Source organism: Pogona vitticeps, chromosome 13 (assembly GCF_051106095.1).
Source record: "Pogona vitticeps strain Pit_001003342236 chromosome 13, PviZW2.1, whole genome shotgun sequence".
Classification (NCBI taxonomy): Eukaryota; Metazoa; Chordata; class Lepidosauria; order Squamata; family Agamidae; genus Pogona; species Pogona vitticeps.
In genome coordinates, this window is record NC_135795.1 from 980,725 (window position 1) to 999,011 (window position 18,287).

General features: G+C 52.4%; 1 protein-coding gene across 4 annotated transcripts in view; it reads left to right on the forward strand.

Moving 5' to 3' along the window:
* CASKIN1 (CASK interacting protein 1) overlaps positions 1-13,656 on the forward strand; it is a 63,928-nt gene extending 50,272 nt beyond the window's left edge. For 2 of the 4 annotated variants that reach the window (XM_078381425.1, XM_078381426.1), the window contains 10 exons: positions 1,039-1,149; positions 1,404-1,525; positions 2,909-3,158; positions 4,563-4,663; positions 5,264-5,374; positions 6,422-6,523; positions 7,530-7,668; positions 8,748-10,877; positions 11,410-11,803; positions 12,375-13,656. In XM_078381425.1, the coding sequence (XP_078237551.1) occupies positions 1,039-1,149; positions 1,404-1,525; positions 2,909-3,158; positions 4,563-4,663; positions 5,264-5,374; positions 6,422-6,523; positions 7,530-7,668; positions 8,748-10,877; positions 11,410-11,803; positions 12,375-12,471 (3,557 nt within the window). In that variant the 3' untranslated portion in view covers positions 12,472-13,656. The remainder of the gene's footprint in view (positions 1-1,038; positions 1,150-1,403; positions 1,526-2,908; positions 3,159-4,562; positions 4,664-5,263; positions 5,375-6,421; positions 6,524-7,529; positions 7,669-8,747; positions 10,878-11,409; positions 11,804-12,374) is intronic. The other 2 variants (XM_072982350.2, XM_072982352.2) reach the window with 1 other exon arrangement.
* The last annotated feature ends 4,631 nt before the right edge of the window (positions 13,657-18,287 follow it).

Below are 18,287 nucleotides of genomic sequence, written 5' to 3' on the forward strand. Positions count from 1 at the left end.
GAAACCAGAGATCTTTGTTGATTATTTGGGGGGGGGGAATGCACATCACATAGAGATACAGGCAGAGATGGACAACCTGACTTTACTGAGGGGCTGCTTCCAAAAATCCACAGCCCAGGGCATCTCACTGGGATTATGGATGTTAACAGTCCAAAAAATCAGTGAAATAATTCCCTTCTGTAGCTCCCATAGCGATCAACCCTCGGTAGCCATGTGCACTGAAGATATACCCTAGAGGAACAGAGGCCGGGGACACTTAGCAAAGAGGGGGCAGAAGCGGCGGGCTTCCCTTGTAGGCATCTAAGAGGTTTTTGGGTTTTTTTGCTGCTGGCGGGTGGACTGACCTGGCTGTGGTTGAGCCCTGTTGTTTTGGATGTTCCCGAGGATGTGTGTAGGAAGGGAGGATGTGAACGGTGAGGGAAGGTTTGGGAATCCTTGCATATCCTGCAGAGATGTTGAGAGTGTGCAGAACTCTTTGGCCACCCAGTGCAACCAGCAGTGGTCCCTCCTCTGGAGATTTAGAAGGGACTCAAGGGGTCAAACTAGACATTAAACAGAATGTCTATTCCCATCAGGTTTCCCCTCCCACAGTGAGATGTCCTCCAAGAGAACAGTGCTTCAGCAATCAGACTTGTAAACAAAACCCATCTTTACCTTCCCATCCCCAATCACAAAGTGAAGCACGTTAAATACAAAATACAGAGATGTGGGGGGGAGGAAGACATGCTATGAAAAGCAGATGCTATTTGCCATTTAGGGAGCGCTGCTTTAAAAAGCAGGCTAAAGATATTGTCTTGTTTGAAGGGAGTTTATGCTCTCCCCCGTGAGGCCCCCACAGCCCACTCACACTCCTCATGAAATAAGCTGGATGAGGACTGATGTTGGGAGGGGGTGAGGGGAAGGCATTTTCACCGCGACTGCACACCCCCCCCTGCAGGCACCAGCATTTTTTTTCATGGGTCCTTGGGCCTTATCTCACCTGATCTGTCTTTTTTTTTTTTTTGCTGGGGTGGCATTGGTTGTCCTTTGACCCTGAAGGTTCCCGAGGCTCTGATGCCAGCCCATCCCACTTGTCGCCATCACCAGGCGGATCGGCCACCATGCCAGCCGCCGCAGAAGAGATCTGGGTGCTTCGCAAACCTTACGCAGGTAAGAGGAAGAGCAGCCGCCACCGAGTTGGCTGGGTCTTGGCCCACCGGGCGTGGGAGGGTGGCTGGGGGTTGATGTGACGGCATCCCCACCCGCTCTTGGTGGCGCTGTCTGCATCAGTAGGAGGCCTCTGAGTAAATCTCCTGGGCAGTTCAGCCTCTGATGTGCCATGCGCAGTGTCCAAGTCCTCTGCTCCCCCCCACCCACCCACTGTCGCTTTTGCTCAGCTTCTCAGCATCCCTCCCTTTTGATAGGTGGGGACCGCAGCAGTGTGGGCAGCACTGGAAGTGTGGCCAGCGGACGGAGCTCGGGGAGCGGTCAAAGCACTGCAAGCGGCGGCCACGCAGCCCTTCATCCGGGTTCAGAAGGTGTTAAGGTGAGCCAAGCCCTGATCTTATGGAAGTGAGGATGACTGGCGCCGGGGGAGGGGGGAGGACATCAAACGGAGCTTTGAGAAGGACATTGTTGGAGGGTGAATATATTCATAAACTTCAGAATGTACGTAGAAGCTTAAACAGTGATTGGGGCTTCTTAGTAAAAGACATGCATTAACAAGCCCATTTTTCACAAGAGCCACCCCTCTACCCAAAAGGTTGTGTTCTTTTCCATGATATCTCTGGCTTCTGCACAGACACTATTGCTTCCATATTTCGAAGCCTAAGAGTCATGCATTTAGCCTACAGTGGCTTTGCATTCAGAAATTAGGATACCTATTGCCAAAACGCTTACACACTCGGGATGCCAAAATTTCACAGCTAGTGCTCGCAATACAAGTGTCCTCTTTGTTGCATTTCGTACCCAGCTTGCTGGAGGGGCAATGTGTAGCCTGTATAATTAAAAATTGTAAACCGCCCGGAGAGTGCTTGTAGCGCTATGGGGCGGTATATAAGTCCAATAAATAAATAAATAAATAAATAAATTTCCCTGGGTCCCCTTCTCCACAGCTGGGCCCACATTCCACTGTGGCCGAAATACTGCACCCTTGACACCTGCAGAAGGGGGTTTGCAACCCAGAAATCCTCTCACTAAAATCTGTTAGTACTAAAAGTTTTTCTTTTTCTTTTCAATTTTGCTTTGGTGTTTTTTTTTTCTTCTTTTCTTAAAATGACAGTTTGTAGAAGGGTCAAACAAAGCCTGGAGGTGGTGCCAAGTTGGGTTGTAACGACGAGTCACAACAGCAGCATCTTCCGTTAGCTTCCCCCTGAGCTTTCTGGGCTTGCTGGAGTGGAATTCTGGGCACATAAATTAAAACCAGGTCCTGCCCAAGAAAGGTTTTTTGGAGGCAGTCCTTAGGAGGAGATGGGCAGATGGGGGGGGGGGGTGAGGCATGGGGCGACTCCCATCCCGGGCTGCCCCCTTCCTTCCAAAGCCTGCATCCATTGGGGTCACCTTCTCCCAGAGATCTGGGCAGGGCCCCCCTTCTGATCCCAGCTAAAAAGAGGCCCAGAAGGAGGGAAAGCTTTTGCTCCCTCTCTCTCCCCCCTTCTACCGGCTCTCCTTCTTCCATCCACCTCTTCGCTTCCTCGGGCTGCCCGGGCGGCCCCTTGTGAATGCCAAGCAGGCAGCTCCACTGTGCCCCCAGGCGTGCCACTTTGCCAACGGAGCCATTGCTCAGGGACAGAAGTGCCGGCCTCTCCTTTTGTGTGTGTGTGTGTGTCCGTCCCTTTTTCGTGTGCGCTCTCCCTCCTTCCCCCTCCCACCTCTAACCAACAGCCTGTTTCTCTCTATTTTGCCTCCTCCTCCTCTCCCCGTTTCTCAGCTGCTGGCAACGGTCCTTTCCCAGAAGGCGTTGGTACAAGAATCTGCCGTGGGTGACGGGTCCGCCAAAGCTGCCGAGGCGCCTGCAGGTGCGTGGATGCTCCGTGGTCGGGCTCTGCCCGGTCCGGAGCTCTTTTTCCCCATTTCCTTGACGAGGGGCTGCTCCTGCTCCGAGATCCTTCTTTCCTTCCTTCTTTCTGAGCTAACCATGACCCTCCCGCTCTGCTGCTGCCAGGCCTTCGCTTGCTTTGGTTAGTAAGGGGAAAGGGGTGGAGTGCGGGGAGGGGGTGGGTGGGCTGCTGTTGGGGATGGGCAGAAGGGTGGGATCAGGACCCTGAACTGGCTGCCTGGCGGTTGGCCTGCCTCCCCAGGAGGATCCGGGAGGCTTCGGGGAGGCACAGATCTGTTTATGGCAAGGGGGCGGTGGTGGTCTTCTCTCTGTCTCTACCCAACCCTTTGGGTATCTGGATTCTGCCCCTCACCTCTACTTGGAAGAAGGGTCTGGGTGTCTCCTTGTTTCGGTCATGATAGTTTGTGCTCCTTTTGGCCTCCTGGGGAAGACTCAGCTCCGTTGCCTTCCTCAGAGCCCCCCTGGGATTCCCCAAGGACCCCATTCCCAAACCCACTTTATCTTCTTCTTCTGGAGAAGAAACCAATAGCTTGGTGGCAGAAATACCTGGAGGGACGATGTCTGGCTGATGGAAGGGACTCTGCGAGGAAAGAGAGAGGGAGGGAGGTGTGTGTGCGTGTGTGTGTGTGTGGGGGTGTTGGGAAGTGGCAGATGGTGCTCCCTTGATGTGCCAGCGTCTTAAGGGCGATACAGCGTGTGCCTGTTCCTGTCAAAGTCTCAGGCAGATCGGTTCAGACACTCAGTTTGAGGGAGGCAGGGAGGCGGTGGCAGGCTTGATTTTGGGAGCAGCACAGTGTCCGGTCTTCTCCACGTGCTTCAAAGGGCCCAGCCGAGGATCCGCACGGTGATGGCGCCCACTGTCTTTTCCTGGCTCCCCACCCCTCCCCAGGTCTTCGGCCACAGGGCCTGGGCAGCACGGAGTCCCTCAGGGGCTTCCTGATCTTGGTGGAGCCAGAAGAGTCCGGGTGGATCCCTAGCTGATGATGAGCGGGTGGGATCCTGCCAGTGAGGTTTCAAGGTCACCTTCAAAGGCCACCTTGGTTGTCTTCCACCTGTGTCCTGCTGTCCTGCCAGGTGACTCTGGTGACGTTGGCGTGAAAAACCTGGTCTTTTCGTGTTGCTCCTCAATATCTAGGCCAGCTTCCCCTTCTCCCGGGAAAAAAGCAAGGGAAACAGTATGCAGTCTGTCTGTTTTTCCACCACTGAGGCTCCCAGGAGACCAGAGATCCTCTGTGTCTGCCTGAGATCTTGTGCAGCCACTCAACCAGACGGAGAGACTCTGGGTCCTGGGTTTGATCTGGGGTTGGCACTCCATCCAGCATTAGGTCAGACCTTCCCACTTTCAGCCCCTCCCGTCCCCACCAGCAGATGCTACCTTGGCATGCTGCTGCTGGCGCAGAAGGAAACGGCAGCTGTGCCCTTGGCATGCTGGGTACCGTGGGCCTGTGGCCTGGCTTGAGTGCTTGGAAAACATCTCGTGCTCAGGTACCGGCCTTTCCCTTCTTTCCTGCCCGATTTGTGCCAGGTTCTTCTCGGACCCCGAGTTTGAGCGGCGCATCGTACCCGAGTCAGCCTTCCCATGGCGAGCAACCGCTCAAGAAGGTGGAGCCAATGTCGGAGGGGAAAGTAAGTTTGGGAAACTGCTAGAATGGTTTGGGAAGCAGATAAAACACTGCAGGAGAGAGAACTGCTCTATTTTCTTCAATGTATTCAGGAAAAGTCAATCCTGCCCTTTTAAGGCTATTTTGCTGGCAGGTAGACTAGGCTTCTGGTTTTATTGGGATGTTGAGACCTATCAGCCACTGTCGGGTGAGAAATAGTGGCTCATGGATGGAACAGGATGGACAGACAGGCACTTCGTAGACTTCGGAAACAGTATTGTCACGTCTCAGATAAAAAAAATGTATGTTTAGGATCAGATCCCAGCTTGCAGCTCTTATGTACTCGTATACCCTCCACGAGATTTCTTTATTTCAGCTGTATTAGCATAGTGGGAAAAGCAAGGGGCTCTTCTGCGCCATTTGAGTTTGGAGGCTCAACACTCTGGTGCCCAAAGCTCACCTCCCACTGCTTGCAAAGTGTGCCTTGCGCCCACTGCAGTGTGTTCCATGCGTTAGGATGAAATCGTTTCATGCCTGTGAACTTCTAGCCAAGGGCGGCGGCGGTGTGTTTGTGTGTGAGTGAAGGGAATGATGGTCAGGGAATAACTCTCTTGATTCCGCTCAGAGCTCCGAGGCCGTCTACCAATGGCTGTGCAAGTTCCAGCTGCAACTCTATGCCCCCAACTTCATCAACGCTGGGTATGACATCCCCACCATCAGCCGGATGACACCCGAGGTGAGGATGGTACGGCTGGAGGTGGGGGGTGGGCTTCAGGAGGCTGGTGCTTTTGCTGGCATTCTGGCCTCTGCACATCTTAATGGTCTCCAGCACGACAGCGGCTCGTGGTCTCTTTTTTGTCCATCTGGACTTTCTGACATGTTGGTGTAAGGCTGTCCAGCAGTGCACGGGAGGCCACCTAACAGATCTATAAGAACACCACACAGCTCTTCCATCTCCATTTCCCTCAGTATCCAAATTCTTGGGTAGTGTTTTCATCTGGGCTGTCTTCGCTGAAATCAACCATGGATTTTCGCCTGTTGTGAGTCAGGCTGATGCAAGTGGAGCCCAAAGTTATCTGGGGAGCAAATCTGTCACACACAGACCACACGGCCGTCATCTTGATGCCACCCCTCTTGCTGCTCAGTCCTGTTGTCCCTCGGGGGCATCTGGCACTCCCCCTTCTGCGACCTCGCCTAGAAAGAGCAGGTCTGAAGGTGGCATCCTGACCAAGGATGTACGCTCAGTTCTTAGCACCTCTAGGCAGGGCTGGGAAAGAACAGTGGCCCACCTAGGCAGGAGAATCTATAGTTTAGGCACTACAACTCTCATTGTTCCTGGTTGCCTGGGGTGAATGGGAACTGTGATCCAAAGCATGGGGGGAGGGTCAAGTTTCCTTGGCTTAGGTGTTGTCTGGATCTCCAGATGATGTCTCCAGGTGGAACTACAGAATTTCCTCCAGGAACAATGGGTGGTTGCTACAACAGGTATGGGCAACCTGTGGCATTCTGTACTTTTAGAAATAAAATTAAACACACTTAAGCTGTCGCCACCAGCACACACGAACAGACTGACGAGGACTGTGCATGCTCCACAGCCACAGGATATGGAGGGTCACTTAGAAAAGGGGAATGAACAGAGCAGGTGGGGATCTGGAAGGAAGTCTGTGGAGCACAGTGTGGGCCAAGTGGGATGTAGTTTATCCAACCTCAGAGGCTTTGCCACGGTGCGCTGCTCCTTGGGTTTTCCCTTTGCGACGTCTGCTTTTGGTTTCTTGCGGTGCAGGATTTGACGGCCATTGGGGTCACCAAACCGGGACACAGAAAGAAGATTGCCTCTGAGATCAACAACCTCAATATTCCCGAGTGGCTCCCAGAGTACAAGCCTGTAAGTCACCTTCTCGCAGACCGGCTTTGCTGGAATGAAGAGATCATAATCTCAGGCTGGACACCTTGAATTGATGATACTCGGCAAGCGGAACCTGCAAGGGGGGGGGGGGCAACTGAGACACATAGCTGTGTTGATGGTTGCTCAGAGGTCACTGCACCAATGCCACACTGAACATCTTAAGCACTGCTTGGGCATCACACGGCTTTTCTGAAACGTCTTTCTGAAACAGAAGGATAGTGGCAATGGGGTGCTATAGGGCCCAGCAATCCCGTTGCTTACTGCTTAGCCGCCTTCTATAAATTCCAGTCATCTGTCGTTCACCTTCTGCGAGGTCCCTGCAGCTTTAATTAAAACCTTCCTTTTATTGCTTCCTGTTTAGCACATACCAGATTTTTGACAAAGTGCCTTTTAAATGTCACAGATGTTCTTAAGGTTAGATGGGACTAATATCTCCTTTTTTTAAAAAAATTAGTGTCTTGCATTTTTTAAAAAAAACCTGAAATTTACCTGCAAGTAAAACCTCAAAAACAGAAAGAGAATTTCAATTGAGGGACTTCATTAGTAATATTCCTTCCCTGCTCAAAAATGATAGAATGAAGTGTAGAAGCTGCTAGCAGAAAGCTTTTAATTAAACACGCACAAGCCTTGAAAAGGCTAAATAGCCCATCTGTAGTGGATACTGGTGTTATAAATGTGTTTTAAGTGGAGAGAAAAGACCTAACTGCCCCCCTCGCCAAACCGGTCAAGGCCCATGCAGGAAACACTAGAAGGGATCAATTTGGGAACCCCTTCCCTAGAATTGTCCTGTCTTTGCCAAGGCAATTCTAGGCTCAGCTGCTGAAGTGGAAGCAGCCTGCAAGAAGGGATGGGGGTATCAGCAAAATTGCTGAATCCGGGGGGCTAGGTCTTCAACTACAATGTGGCTCAAGGAGTCTCTTCTTTATTTATTTTCATTTTGAATGCTCGTTTTTAAAACATTTGGTTTGTCTTCTTGCCCTCTCAGGCTAATCTGGCTCTCTGGCTCTCCATGATTGGGCTGGCCCAGTATTACAAAGTCCTGGTGGAAAACGGCTACGAGAACATTGATTTCATCACTGACATCACTTGGGAAGACCTGCAAGAGATTGGCATCACCAAACTGGGTGAGTGGAGGAGGCTGGTCCTAGGCAGCCCCCCAGCCAGGCCCAGCTTGCATTTCTGGGCCTGCATTAGTTCCAGTTCCAGATCTAGCCAATGACTGAGATAATCTTACTGACGTTGTCCACTTCTGGTCAAAAAGAGTCTAGTTATCTTTGTTTTCGACTGTACCTGTATTTCACCTAGGTCCATAATTTTAAATTGTGCAGTGCTCTGATACGAAGAAAGTAAGTAAGGGAAGGGCTGAATCCTCAAATCAAGGGCCAGGATGAAAAAGGCGCCTCGGGCCAGTAGAGGTCACCTGCACTGAGAAGGCTTGGTCTGAACAAAGCCGGGCTCATGTTTGAGCCTTCAGGGGTGACAAGTGATGCCACGTCAAATCACTCTGTCTAGTAAAGAGGCTGAAATGCTGCCTCACCATCTCTACAAGCGAAGCCATGTGCCTCAGAGGAGGGGAATGGAGGCGATTTTCTGTCCTTAAAGGCAGAGAAGAGTGACCTTTAAGAAGGAAAGACAAGGGGTGGTCTGTGGTGGGTGAAGTGGAAGAACCGAGCCCAACACTGGGCCGGGAGGGGCTTGTGGCCCTCCTCGAACGATGACCATGATGGCAACCAGACTGCAGGATGAGAAGGGAAGGGGGTTTCGTGGCAATAATCGCTTGGTTTGTCCTAAATGCCGGGGGGGGGGCGGAGAAAGGAGGAACATGAACAGCACCCATGGAGGGCGGACAAGGTTGGGCACCAGCAAGCCCCCAGAAAGAGGACTGGTCAGCTCAGCATTAGATAAAGGATGGCCCGCTGGGTTTTGGTGGAAAGTGCTAGCCGAGGCTGCTGAGAGTCGGTGCAAGGAGGTCGGGAGGGGCGCAGGCTGCCCGTCCCTCATTAAGTAGCACCGTTTCGCAGCCACCAAAGGAGCAACTGCTGTACTTCTGGGGCTGAAGGGCTAGCAGCCGAGTTGAGCCTTTTCCTGGATCTCGCTCCAGGGAAGGGAAAGAAAACAGAGGGAGGAGTGTTTTAACTCTTAGGTTAAGTGCTTGTGCCCGTTGAGAGCATCAGCTCTTAGGTGCCTCCAACTCTTCCCTCAGGCCACCAGAAGAAGCTGATGTTGGCGGTGAAGAAGCTGGCCGAGATCCAGAAGGCCGAATATGTCAAGTACGAGTCCGGGACGCTGAAGAAGAAAGGGGCGCCCCAGTCGCTGGACACGGTGGCCATTGAGTCCCCGCAGCAGGAAGCGGCCGAGTGCCAGTCGCCCAAGATGACCACTTTCCAGGACAGTGAGCTGAGCAATGAGCTGCAGGTGGCCATGACGGGCACCGGCGAGGAGGGGACGGAGAAGCAGGGGAACCACGTGGGGCATTTCCGCGAAGGGGCCGCCTACCGGCACCCCTCCCGCCTCACCCACGAGAACAGCCTGAGCGGGCGGGCGAAGCATATGAGTAGCTCCCAGGAGCTGCTGGGAGACGGGCCCAAAGCCGCCACCAGCGCGGCAGCCATGTCCAAGAGCCAGGAGTACCTGGCCGAAGACGGGAAGGAGAGTCCGGCCACCCTGCCCAAGGAGGTGCGGACCCTCCGACCCGGGCACAGCATCAAGAGAGCGAGCGTTCCCCCCGTGCCCGGCAAACCCCGGCAATCGTTCCCCCCGGCCGCCGGCCACTACACCCCTCCGCAGACCCCCACCAAGCCCCGTCCCTCATCACCGCAGGCGTCGGGCATGCCCCACGCCACCGCCAAGGTCAAACCCACGCCTCAGCTGCTGTCACAGTCCGACCGCCCCATGTCTCCGCGCTCACTGCCTCAGTCCCCTACGCATCGGGGCTTTGCCTACGTCATACCGCAGCCTGTGGAGGGAGATGCCCACGGCGCCAGCCCCTTGGCACAAGCCGTACCGGTCCTGCCCGTCTCAGTGCCGGTGCTCTGCCTGCCCCCTCAGGCCGGCGAAGGGGAAGAAGAGGGCGGCCGGCCAAAGAAGAGGGCCCACAGCTTGAATCGTTACGCTGTCTCAGACAGCGAGCAAGAGCGGGACGAGTTGTTGGTGCCTGACGCGGGGCCCTATGCCACCGTGCAGCGCCGGGTTGGGCGCAGCCACTCTGTGAGGGCACAGTCGGGCAACGACAAGAACGTCAACCGCAGCCAATCCTTTGCCGTGCGGCCAAAGAAGAAGGGGCCTCCTCCGCCCCCGCCCAAACGCTCCAGTTCGGCCATTTCCAGCAGCAACATGACGGACGACTTTGCACGGGAAGGCGAGGATGGCCAGGAGCCTTCCCCGGAACAGCACCAGAGACGGGCCAGTGACTTTGGTGGCACTGTGGACACAGGGAGTGCCGGGAGCGTCAAGAGCATCGCCGCCATGTTGGAAATGTCCTCCATTGGTGGTGGGGCCCGAGGGCTTGCCCTCCAGAAGCCGCCTGGGGCTGGGAAGGGCCCTGATGGCTACTACCTGCAGCCTGGGGTTGCCGTGCACCCAGCCAGCCCTGAACACTCCCGCGTGGCGACCGTCCTGGCCAGCGTAAAGCACAAGGAGGCCATCGGGCCGGACGGCGAGGTGGTGAACCGTCGGCGCACCATCAGCGGCCCCGTGACTGGACTAGTTGCCGCTGCTCGCCGCGAACGCTCAGACAGCATCAAGTCGGACACATCCAAAGAGGGCAGCCCCGTGGAGCGGCTGAGGGCAGAACACAGCGGAGGCTCCCTGCATAACAGTTCCGGGGAGAACATTCCCTTTGCAGAAGAGGGCAGCCTGACCATCAAGCAGCGTCCCCGGCCGATGGGTGTCGCCAAGGCTGAGGGTGACCTCGTCCCCCAGCGCTATGGCGACCTCTCCAAGGTGGAGGCCAGCGCCACCCTCAAGAGGAGGATCCGGGCCAAGCAGAGTCAACAGGAGGGGGTCAAGTTCATCCTCACAGAGTCGGACACGGTGAAGAGGCGGCCAAAGTTGAAAGACAAGGAGCAGGAGCCGGCCCCCTTGTCTGTCTACCAGAATGGCACAGCGACCATCAAACGGCGGCCAGCCTCCGAGATGAGCGGTGCGGAGGTGGCGCCTCCTCCCGATCAGCAAGAGAGATACAACTACCCTGCAACCCAGCCCTCTGGGGAAGGAGAACCGAAGAAGGTTGTCAAGCCGCCGGTTTCGCCCAAGCCCGTTTTACCCCAGAAAGTCTCTGGGCCTCCTACGCCCACCTCCAAAAAGGTCCCAATTCCTGGTCCTGGCAGTCCAGGTAAGAGAGGGTCTCCCTTGGAAAAACTGGGCAGGTCTTGGTTGAACAGGTGCTGCCCCGTGGAGCCAAGAAGGCCGACCGAGCCTGATGCCGGTTCTCGGCCTCTTCCTTGTGTCTGCCCATCCTTGAGTGTCTTCTCTCCCCTGCTTCCACGGGCTGCGACCAGGGTCACGTCTGGCTGCTGTAGAACATCTGTACCCATGGCTGCCTGTGTGCCAACAGGAAGCTCTCCACACAAATGCCCTGGGTAGGTGGGGGGTGGTGGTATTTGGGTTCTGTGGGCCAGAGGGTGTTGCAGCTTCCTGGACTGTTTGAAGGTGGGATCTCCCACCTGGGTCAGGTTTCTGGTATGTAGGCTGGGGCAGGTAGACATGGATTACTTCAGTCTGTAGTTCCCTTGTCTATTCAGAACCTTGGAGATAGATGGAGATCAGAAAGTTCTCTGGACGTTTGTTGGGGTGTTTGAATGTGTGTGTCTGTTCAGCTGCCATCACAAAAACTGGCCGAGGAGTGACCTTCTTCTCTCTTGCAGAAGTCAAGCGTGTCCATGGGACTCCACCCCCGGTCTCTCCAAAGCCGACCCCGCCCCCAACTGCCCCAAAGCCGAAGGTCCACGCTGCCCTCCAGTCGGTGAGCGCCAGCTCCACCCCTGCCCCGTCGCCTGCCAAGCAGCTCGTCCCGACCATCAAGCCTTCCAGTACGCCCCCCTCGCTCTGTTCCAGCCCAGCTAAGCCCTTGTCCCCTGGAGGGGTGCCCCCTCAGACAGTGCCGGTCAAGCCACCTCGCTCCTCCATGGCGGGGCCTTCCGTGGAGAGCGTCAGCAGCGAAAGCGTGCACCAGAAACTGGAGGAGACCAGCGCCTCCCTTGCTGCAGCCCTGCAGGCTGTGGAGGAGAAGATCAAGCAGGAAGACGGACAAACAGCAGAGTAAGGGCGGCCCTGGGCTGGGAGGTGGGAAAGCAGAGCCACCCCAATGGAGCCTAAGGGCAGGTTTAAGTCAGGAGATGCTGGCTGGGAGGCAGGAAAGAGGGGGCAGATGGATGGGGCAGCGGGAAAGCTGGCGAGCTCTGCCCACGGCTGGCATACCCTCCCAAACAGGTGGGACTGGCAAGTCCGTTCCCTCCATGCTAAGAGTTCTATGATTTAAGAAGGGAAGGGCAAACCACTTCTGTGTATTCTTCCTACCTGGGAAACCCTGAAAAGGGATCACTGAGTCAAAACTGACTTGAGAGCACCCAGTTATTATTAAATACTATGACACTTTATAAAGAATAAAGAGGACCAGTCCCTGTTTCTGGGGGCTTGCGGTACAGAAGATATCTCAAAGAGACCACAGGGCAAGAAAATGGATTTATCGGTGTTTACTGTATTGCTTAGCAATGGTAGGGAGCGGCAAGAGCAGAGTACGGGTGGTGGGGAAGGACGGGCTGAAAAGGGAGGCGACACGGAGGGTGTGGTAGGAGTCCCCATGCCTACGGGGTGTCTCTTGTCTCCGCAGCTCCACCACAGAATCCAAGAGCACGGTCAGCATTCTGGACGACATCGGCAGCATGTTTGACGACCTCGCTGACCAACTGGACGCGATGTTGGAATGAGAGCTGGAGAAGCCTCCCAGCCAACCTCAGGATCTGCCATGGGCACAAGGGCGCAATCATCTCCACGACAATCTTCTCCTTCTTCCCTTCCTCCATCTTTTGAGGTTTGCACAAAGAAGATTTAAGATTACCTCAGAATTGTGCTGAAACAAACCCGAGATGCTTTGGGGGGGGGGGGCACGGCGAGGCTTCCTCGAGGCCAGGTTTGCAGGAGCAAAAAGAAAAACAGGACCTCTCTCTCTCTCTCTCTCTCTTGTGTCTTCTTCCTTCCTTCCCTCCCCATCGAAACACCTGCTGATCGTGGGGAATATGAGGTGACTGCCATTCTCCTCCTGAAAACGAAATGAAAAGGCCAAGACGCCTGATCACGGGCAGGGGCTTCCATTCTACAAGAGGATAGGGATCTTCAGACTTTCCTCCAATGCAGCGTCCCAGGCAAATCTGCTCCACTCCCTCAAAAACTTGCATCTTCTCCTTTAATTTGGGAAGTCGTTCCCGCTACCCTCTCTCCCAACCAGTCCTTCCCTTTCCCCCCCCCCCCCCATTGCTCGGTCCCAATATGTTATTGAGATGTGTGGCACAAATAAGTATTAGTCTTCTCTGGTTCTTCATGTTTTCCATTTCGGTTAAAGTTTCGTCTTGGTGAGACTCTTTGCCTTCTGTGTTGGTAACGTTCCTTGACTGAGCACTGCTGTGGGCTCTCTCGGGGGCGCCTGCCGGGGTCCCTGGCCCTGTCTGCCATCGTTGGGGAAACGCTGGTAGAGGCTGGGGGGGGGGGCAGAGGCGGCCCAAGGGAAGCTGGGAGTCTGGGAGGCTGTCGGCTAGCTGCATGCTTTGTTTCTTTGTCCCGAAGGTGTTTGTCTTCTCCTGGTGATGATGAAGCTGTGACTGTAAGAAATTTTGTTCGTTTGATGAGTCCCACTTGAGATATAAGCTCCTTTTCCCTCCTGCCCCTTTCTGTTTGTCTTGGGAAGCAGTATTCCTGGCAAGGGCCGTGCAGAAGCTTTGGTACATTTGCATGATTGAGAACAGTGTTGAAACATGAAAAGAAAAAAGGAAAAAAAAAAGAGGAAAAACCAGAAACACCCTGTCCAAAATCCCACTGTAAATATTCCCAGGTAGCTTATGCAGCTACCCTAAAATAGTTATCTATCCCCAGTTCCTTTTTGGTTTTCCTTGGGGGGGGGGAAGAACTCTACGTAAAGGGCAGTTCTGAGCATGAGGGACTTAACATTGCACTTTCTCTTTGCTTCCAAAGAGTTTGCCACTGATTGGACAATTCAGCCTTCCTTACGTACAGCTTACCATGATTGTTTCTTGGGAGGATCCGAGAGGAGAGAGGTGACAGGAAGCCATGGACAGACATGGCAATATGGGAGACGGTATCAGTTCTGGGAAACCTTTTCTCCCGAAGCAGCAATATTTCAGCAGAGACAACGGTGGTTCTGTCGACTAGCAGGAGTTTAGTGAACGGAAAGCTCCCTCTCCAGGCATTATTACTGTTCCTTCAAATGCAACTTTGGCTGCATCCCAAGAGGATTCTGCCTCAATGAAGGAATCGCAAGCGTTAGCCGGGATGTGATCTGCATCTTGGCCTCTTGGTTTCCAACTCAGAGGAAACTCTGGCCTTAGTCAGTCTTGGGCACCTGCCCCGTTGGCTCAGTCTGGACCTTAGTGGGGTGGTCTGCTCTCCCACGAGGCAGGTCCGTTGGGGCTGCCGGTGTGCCTACGGAAGGTCCGCCCGATGACGGGCCACTGGGGAAAGTTCACAAACAAAGCTCATCGTTCCTCTGACTAGGAGCATGCACATTTTGCAATGTCTTCAGCCATGGATATTGTTGATTTTGAAAGAAAGGAAAAAATGCTGGTGCAGCCAAGCAGGGGCTGCTCTAGCTAGTGCCTCTTGCAGGAGAGGCCCTTTGTGGTGCGAGGTTTCAGGGGAGAAGCTGAGAACGGAAGATTGGGTTCCTGCACCTAGACAGAAAGTCTGTAGGATGCCGTGAGTGCCCCTTCTAAATAGTTCTCTCCCTGTTCCTGTTGGTGGCAGTAGGAATGTAGGAGCCTTTTGTAGAGACATACAAAAGGAGGGAAAGGTCCCAGAAGGTCAACAAGTCATGAGCGTTGATGTTGGTCTAGACTGCTCTGCAGCTGCTACACCTTGTGAAGCCTTCTAAGTTTTCTGGATGCCGCTTCACGGACCCATACCATTCCTCTTTAAACAAGCACAATAGGAGAACCCCCCCCAGGATGGGCTACCCCTTCCTCTTCTCCTCCAGCTGCAGAGTTGCCGCTCTTCTCGGACATCTCCGCCCGCCCCCGCCCCCCGGTGACATTTCTTGAGCATACGCTCTCCCCACAGCTGATCTTGATGACTGGATACGGCAGATGACCAGGATTGGTGATAGCTTGACTGGAAGGACAGCTCCTGTAAGGTGTCTCGCATGAACTGGAGCACTGAAGCTGGCTTGGTCTCGTTGACGGGTAGCCTAGAAATTCCAGGCGCATTCTTCCGTTTTGCTACTGGACAAGCATTAAGCGGAGATCTATTGTCCTCTTGGGGCCTGAGGCTAGCTATGGGCAATCTTAAACTTTTGGCAGGTACTTGTTGGTTGTGATAATCAGCTCACAACATTCTCCAAGAAAGGCAATTTCAGAGGGAGTGCCAGCGCGCAACTGTTTTGAGAACCTCCTCCTATCTCAGCTAGATTAGCTTTGGAGTGACTTCAGCCTGTCCCATTTCACCTTCCTGTGTGGGCACTCCACAAGGACTGTCCCAAAGGCCTCTCTTAAAGCATATTCCCATCGAAGCTGTTGTCTGGATCTCTGGCCATTCTTCTGCATCCTCCTTGCCATGGGCAACTGAACCACAGGAAGCTCTGCTCTGCTCTCTCTCTGTCTCTCTGTTCCTTACAGCGTTCCCTGCCTTACTTTTTCAAGCGTTGCTTTCCTATTTTAGACTCAGCACATCCTCCACTGTGTTGACATGTTGCTTTCAGATCTTTTCAGGGCTACAACAACTTGGTCTGTTCTCTCCTGTTCTTTTCTCGCTCCTTGTTGCTTCCAGCACTCATACATGACAATCTTTTCTATACCTCATCTTCCTTCTGTTCCATCTTCCCCTTGAACCTGGCATGCAAGCAATAGATGTCATTGGGACCTTAGAAAAAGCCAGGTACCATTTTCCTGCGATTTTGGTTGCGATCTCCCTCTGATTTTCACTGCTCTTTTAATGAAGTCGGCAGGCCCTTCCCCAGCAGGGCACTCTTTGGGAAAAGGGGTTCTCCTTCAGGCCAGTCCATCCTTCTCTAGGAAACATTTCTGAGCTTCCATGACTTCAACTTCTCTTCAGAGGATGGTTGTACTTAGATCCACTCCTGGTTTCTGTTATCATATGTGTCAAGCCTTTCTCTGCTTTCCTCTCTCTTTCCAAATCTTTTCCATTAAAATCCAGAATTATATATATATATACCCAGTCACTTGCCAATCTTGGCTTGGGAAACAAACGTTCTGCGGATCCTGGATCCATCAGTTCTGATCAATGTTCTCAGGATTACCTACAGTCATCCTTTGCCATGACTACCTTTTTTTGAGCAAGGCCATCATCATACTCCTTCGACCAATTCATTGTTGCTCCCTGTGGGTGTTCGCGGACATCCAGCAGTGACTGACAGGCTACAGCGAAACAGTTGGGTTCTGTCATTGCCCTGGTGGATGGGCGTCTCCTCTTGAAACAGCCATGTTTATGAATGTTCTTACATGTGGAAACAAAATCAAGCTTTTCTTTTACGGGGGTGGTTATAAGGGATGAAAGAAAAAAAATAAGCTATATAAAGGAGTATTAATTTATTGGGAAAAAAATATTTAAGATGGATTTTCCCCTAGAGATAATTAACAGAAAAGGAAAGGACTTTAATATATATTAAAAAGATTTTAAGATATTACAGTTGTATATTAAACAGTTTTAAGAGATCAAATGGAAGGAACTGGAGTTTAGCTTGACTATTAGACTTATAAGCTGTGTGTCTTGTGGTGAGATCATTTAAAAGAGTAGCACAATGTTTTAAAAAAAAAGGTACAGTTTCTCTTCTTTTCAAAATGTGCGAAAACATGTTTCCGTTAAAATAGCTTTGTTTTTGTTGGCCATGTTCGTTTTACAGTTTTATCAACAATCAAAGGATGTGCCTTGTTTTATGAATTTTTTTTGTTCAGTCATATCTCTGACAAGTGTGTGTTTCTTTTTCCTGTGTGCTTCTCTCTCTCAATCTCTCTCTCTCTCTCTTTAAGTTGGGATGTGTGTGTCTGCTGTGCCCATGTATGTATGTATGTGTGTGTGTGTTTAAATGCATGTGTGTGGAAGTACTTAAATGTGTATGCACAGCGGTATATTGATGTACAAATGAGAGTCAGTCCAGTTTAAACATGGCTTTTGACGTCTGGGGCGCAGTCCTGTCTCGCTCCTGTGCGCTGTGGTTTTTGAGACCCAAGTTGCTGTGTGAGTGAGGGGCACACGCTCTCCTTTCTTTTCTTGAGTACAGAAAGGTCTGCCTTTGCTGATCTCCAAAATGTGTCTGGCACAACTTTGAAATTTCTTACTTAAATAAATAAATAAATAAATACAGAGACAACATAGAAGATACCTGTTGTAAAGAGAAACAAAAATGTATCTTAAAAATATTCCAAGATTCTAATGCTGGATATATACATATTATATATATATTATATATTTTTATTATTAAGTTATGGAAACTGTATTGTATTTCCATCCTGTCAGAGCTATGCATCTTGCGGCCAACCTCCTCTTCTTGCTTCGTGCGTCCCACCTGTATTATTATTATTATTAATTATTATTATTAATTATGATGATGATGATGAATATTAATATTTGATGGCTTTTGTGGTGCTGTAAAGATTTTTGCTCTTATTTAAAAAACAAACCAACCAGAGTGTCTGGCTACAAATATTTAAAGAAACGTGAAAAAGCAGCCCCAGCTTGTCACTATTACTACACGTATGGGACTGTAAAAGAATCTCTTTTTTTATTGTTTAACTCATTGGAGTGGCACCGGGGGTGGGTGGGTGGGGTGGAATCCCAGTTCAGAGGCTGCTGGATCCAGGGTGGCCCAGGTGCTGATCCCACCGCAGTTCCCAGAACAAGGAGGCTGTGAGGTGGATGCCTTTTTCTGGCCGTCGGTGCTTAATAATAAACGTCCGAACCATCAGGGGCTGCCGAACTCTTGTGTGGGCTCCAGCCAAGGTGGGGCGTTCTTCTTCTGAAAACGGAGCGAGGGGGCTGACCGGCTGGCTGGTCACAGTCAGGGAGCCAGGTTTGAACCGCTGCTCCGTCCGCCTACGCTGGTAATGAGGAGCTTGTGCCACGGCACGGTCCGCAGACCCGGCGTGCGTCCCCTCTGACCATTTTCAAAGAGGGGTGAGCCAAAGTCTTTCCACGTGGAAAGGGATACCGAGGGGCCCTCCCCCTCCAGGGTATCTCTCTCTCTCTCTCTTCACGGGGGGGGGGGGGGCACAAAAGGGATCTCCACCTGACCTGTGCCTGTCAGGTTTGCTCTGTTTTTCTGACAAGCTGGTCTGAACCAAACCCCAGGCTGCACCATTTCAACCACCATCTAAGGTCTGCCCACACTTCAGAACCGTATCAGTGCAATCCTGCCATTACCCATCACATTCCACCTGAAGGCATCCTGGGATTTGTCGTTGGGTGAGATACTTAAAACAAGTTCTTAACTGTAGTTCGGAAGGAGCACCCCTGGCATTCTCTGGCAGGGAGCTCTATGTATCCCACCAAACTAGAAACGGCC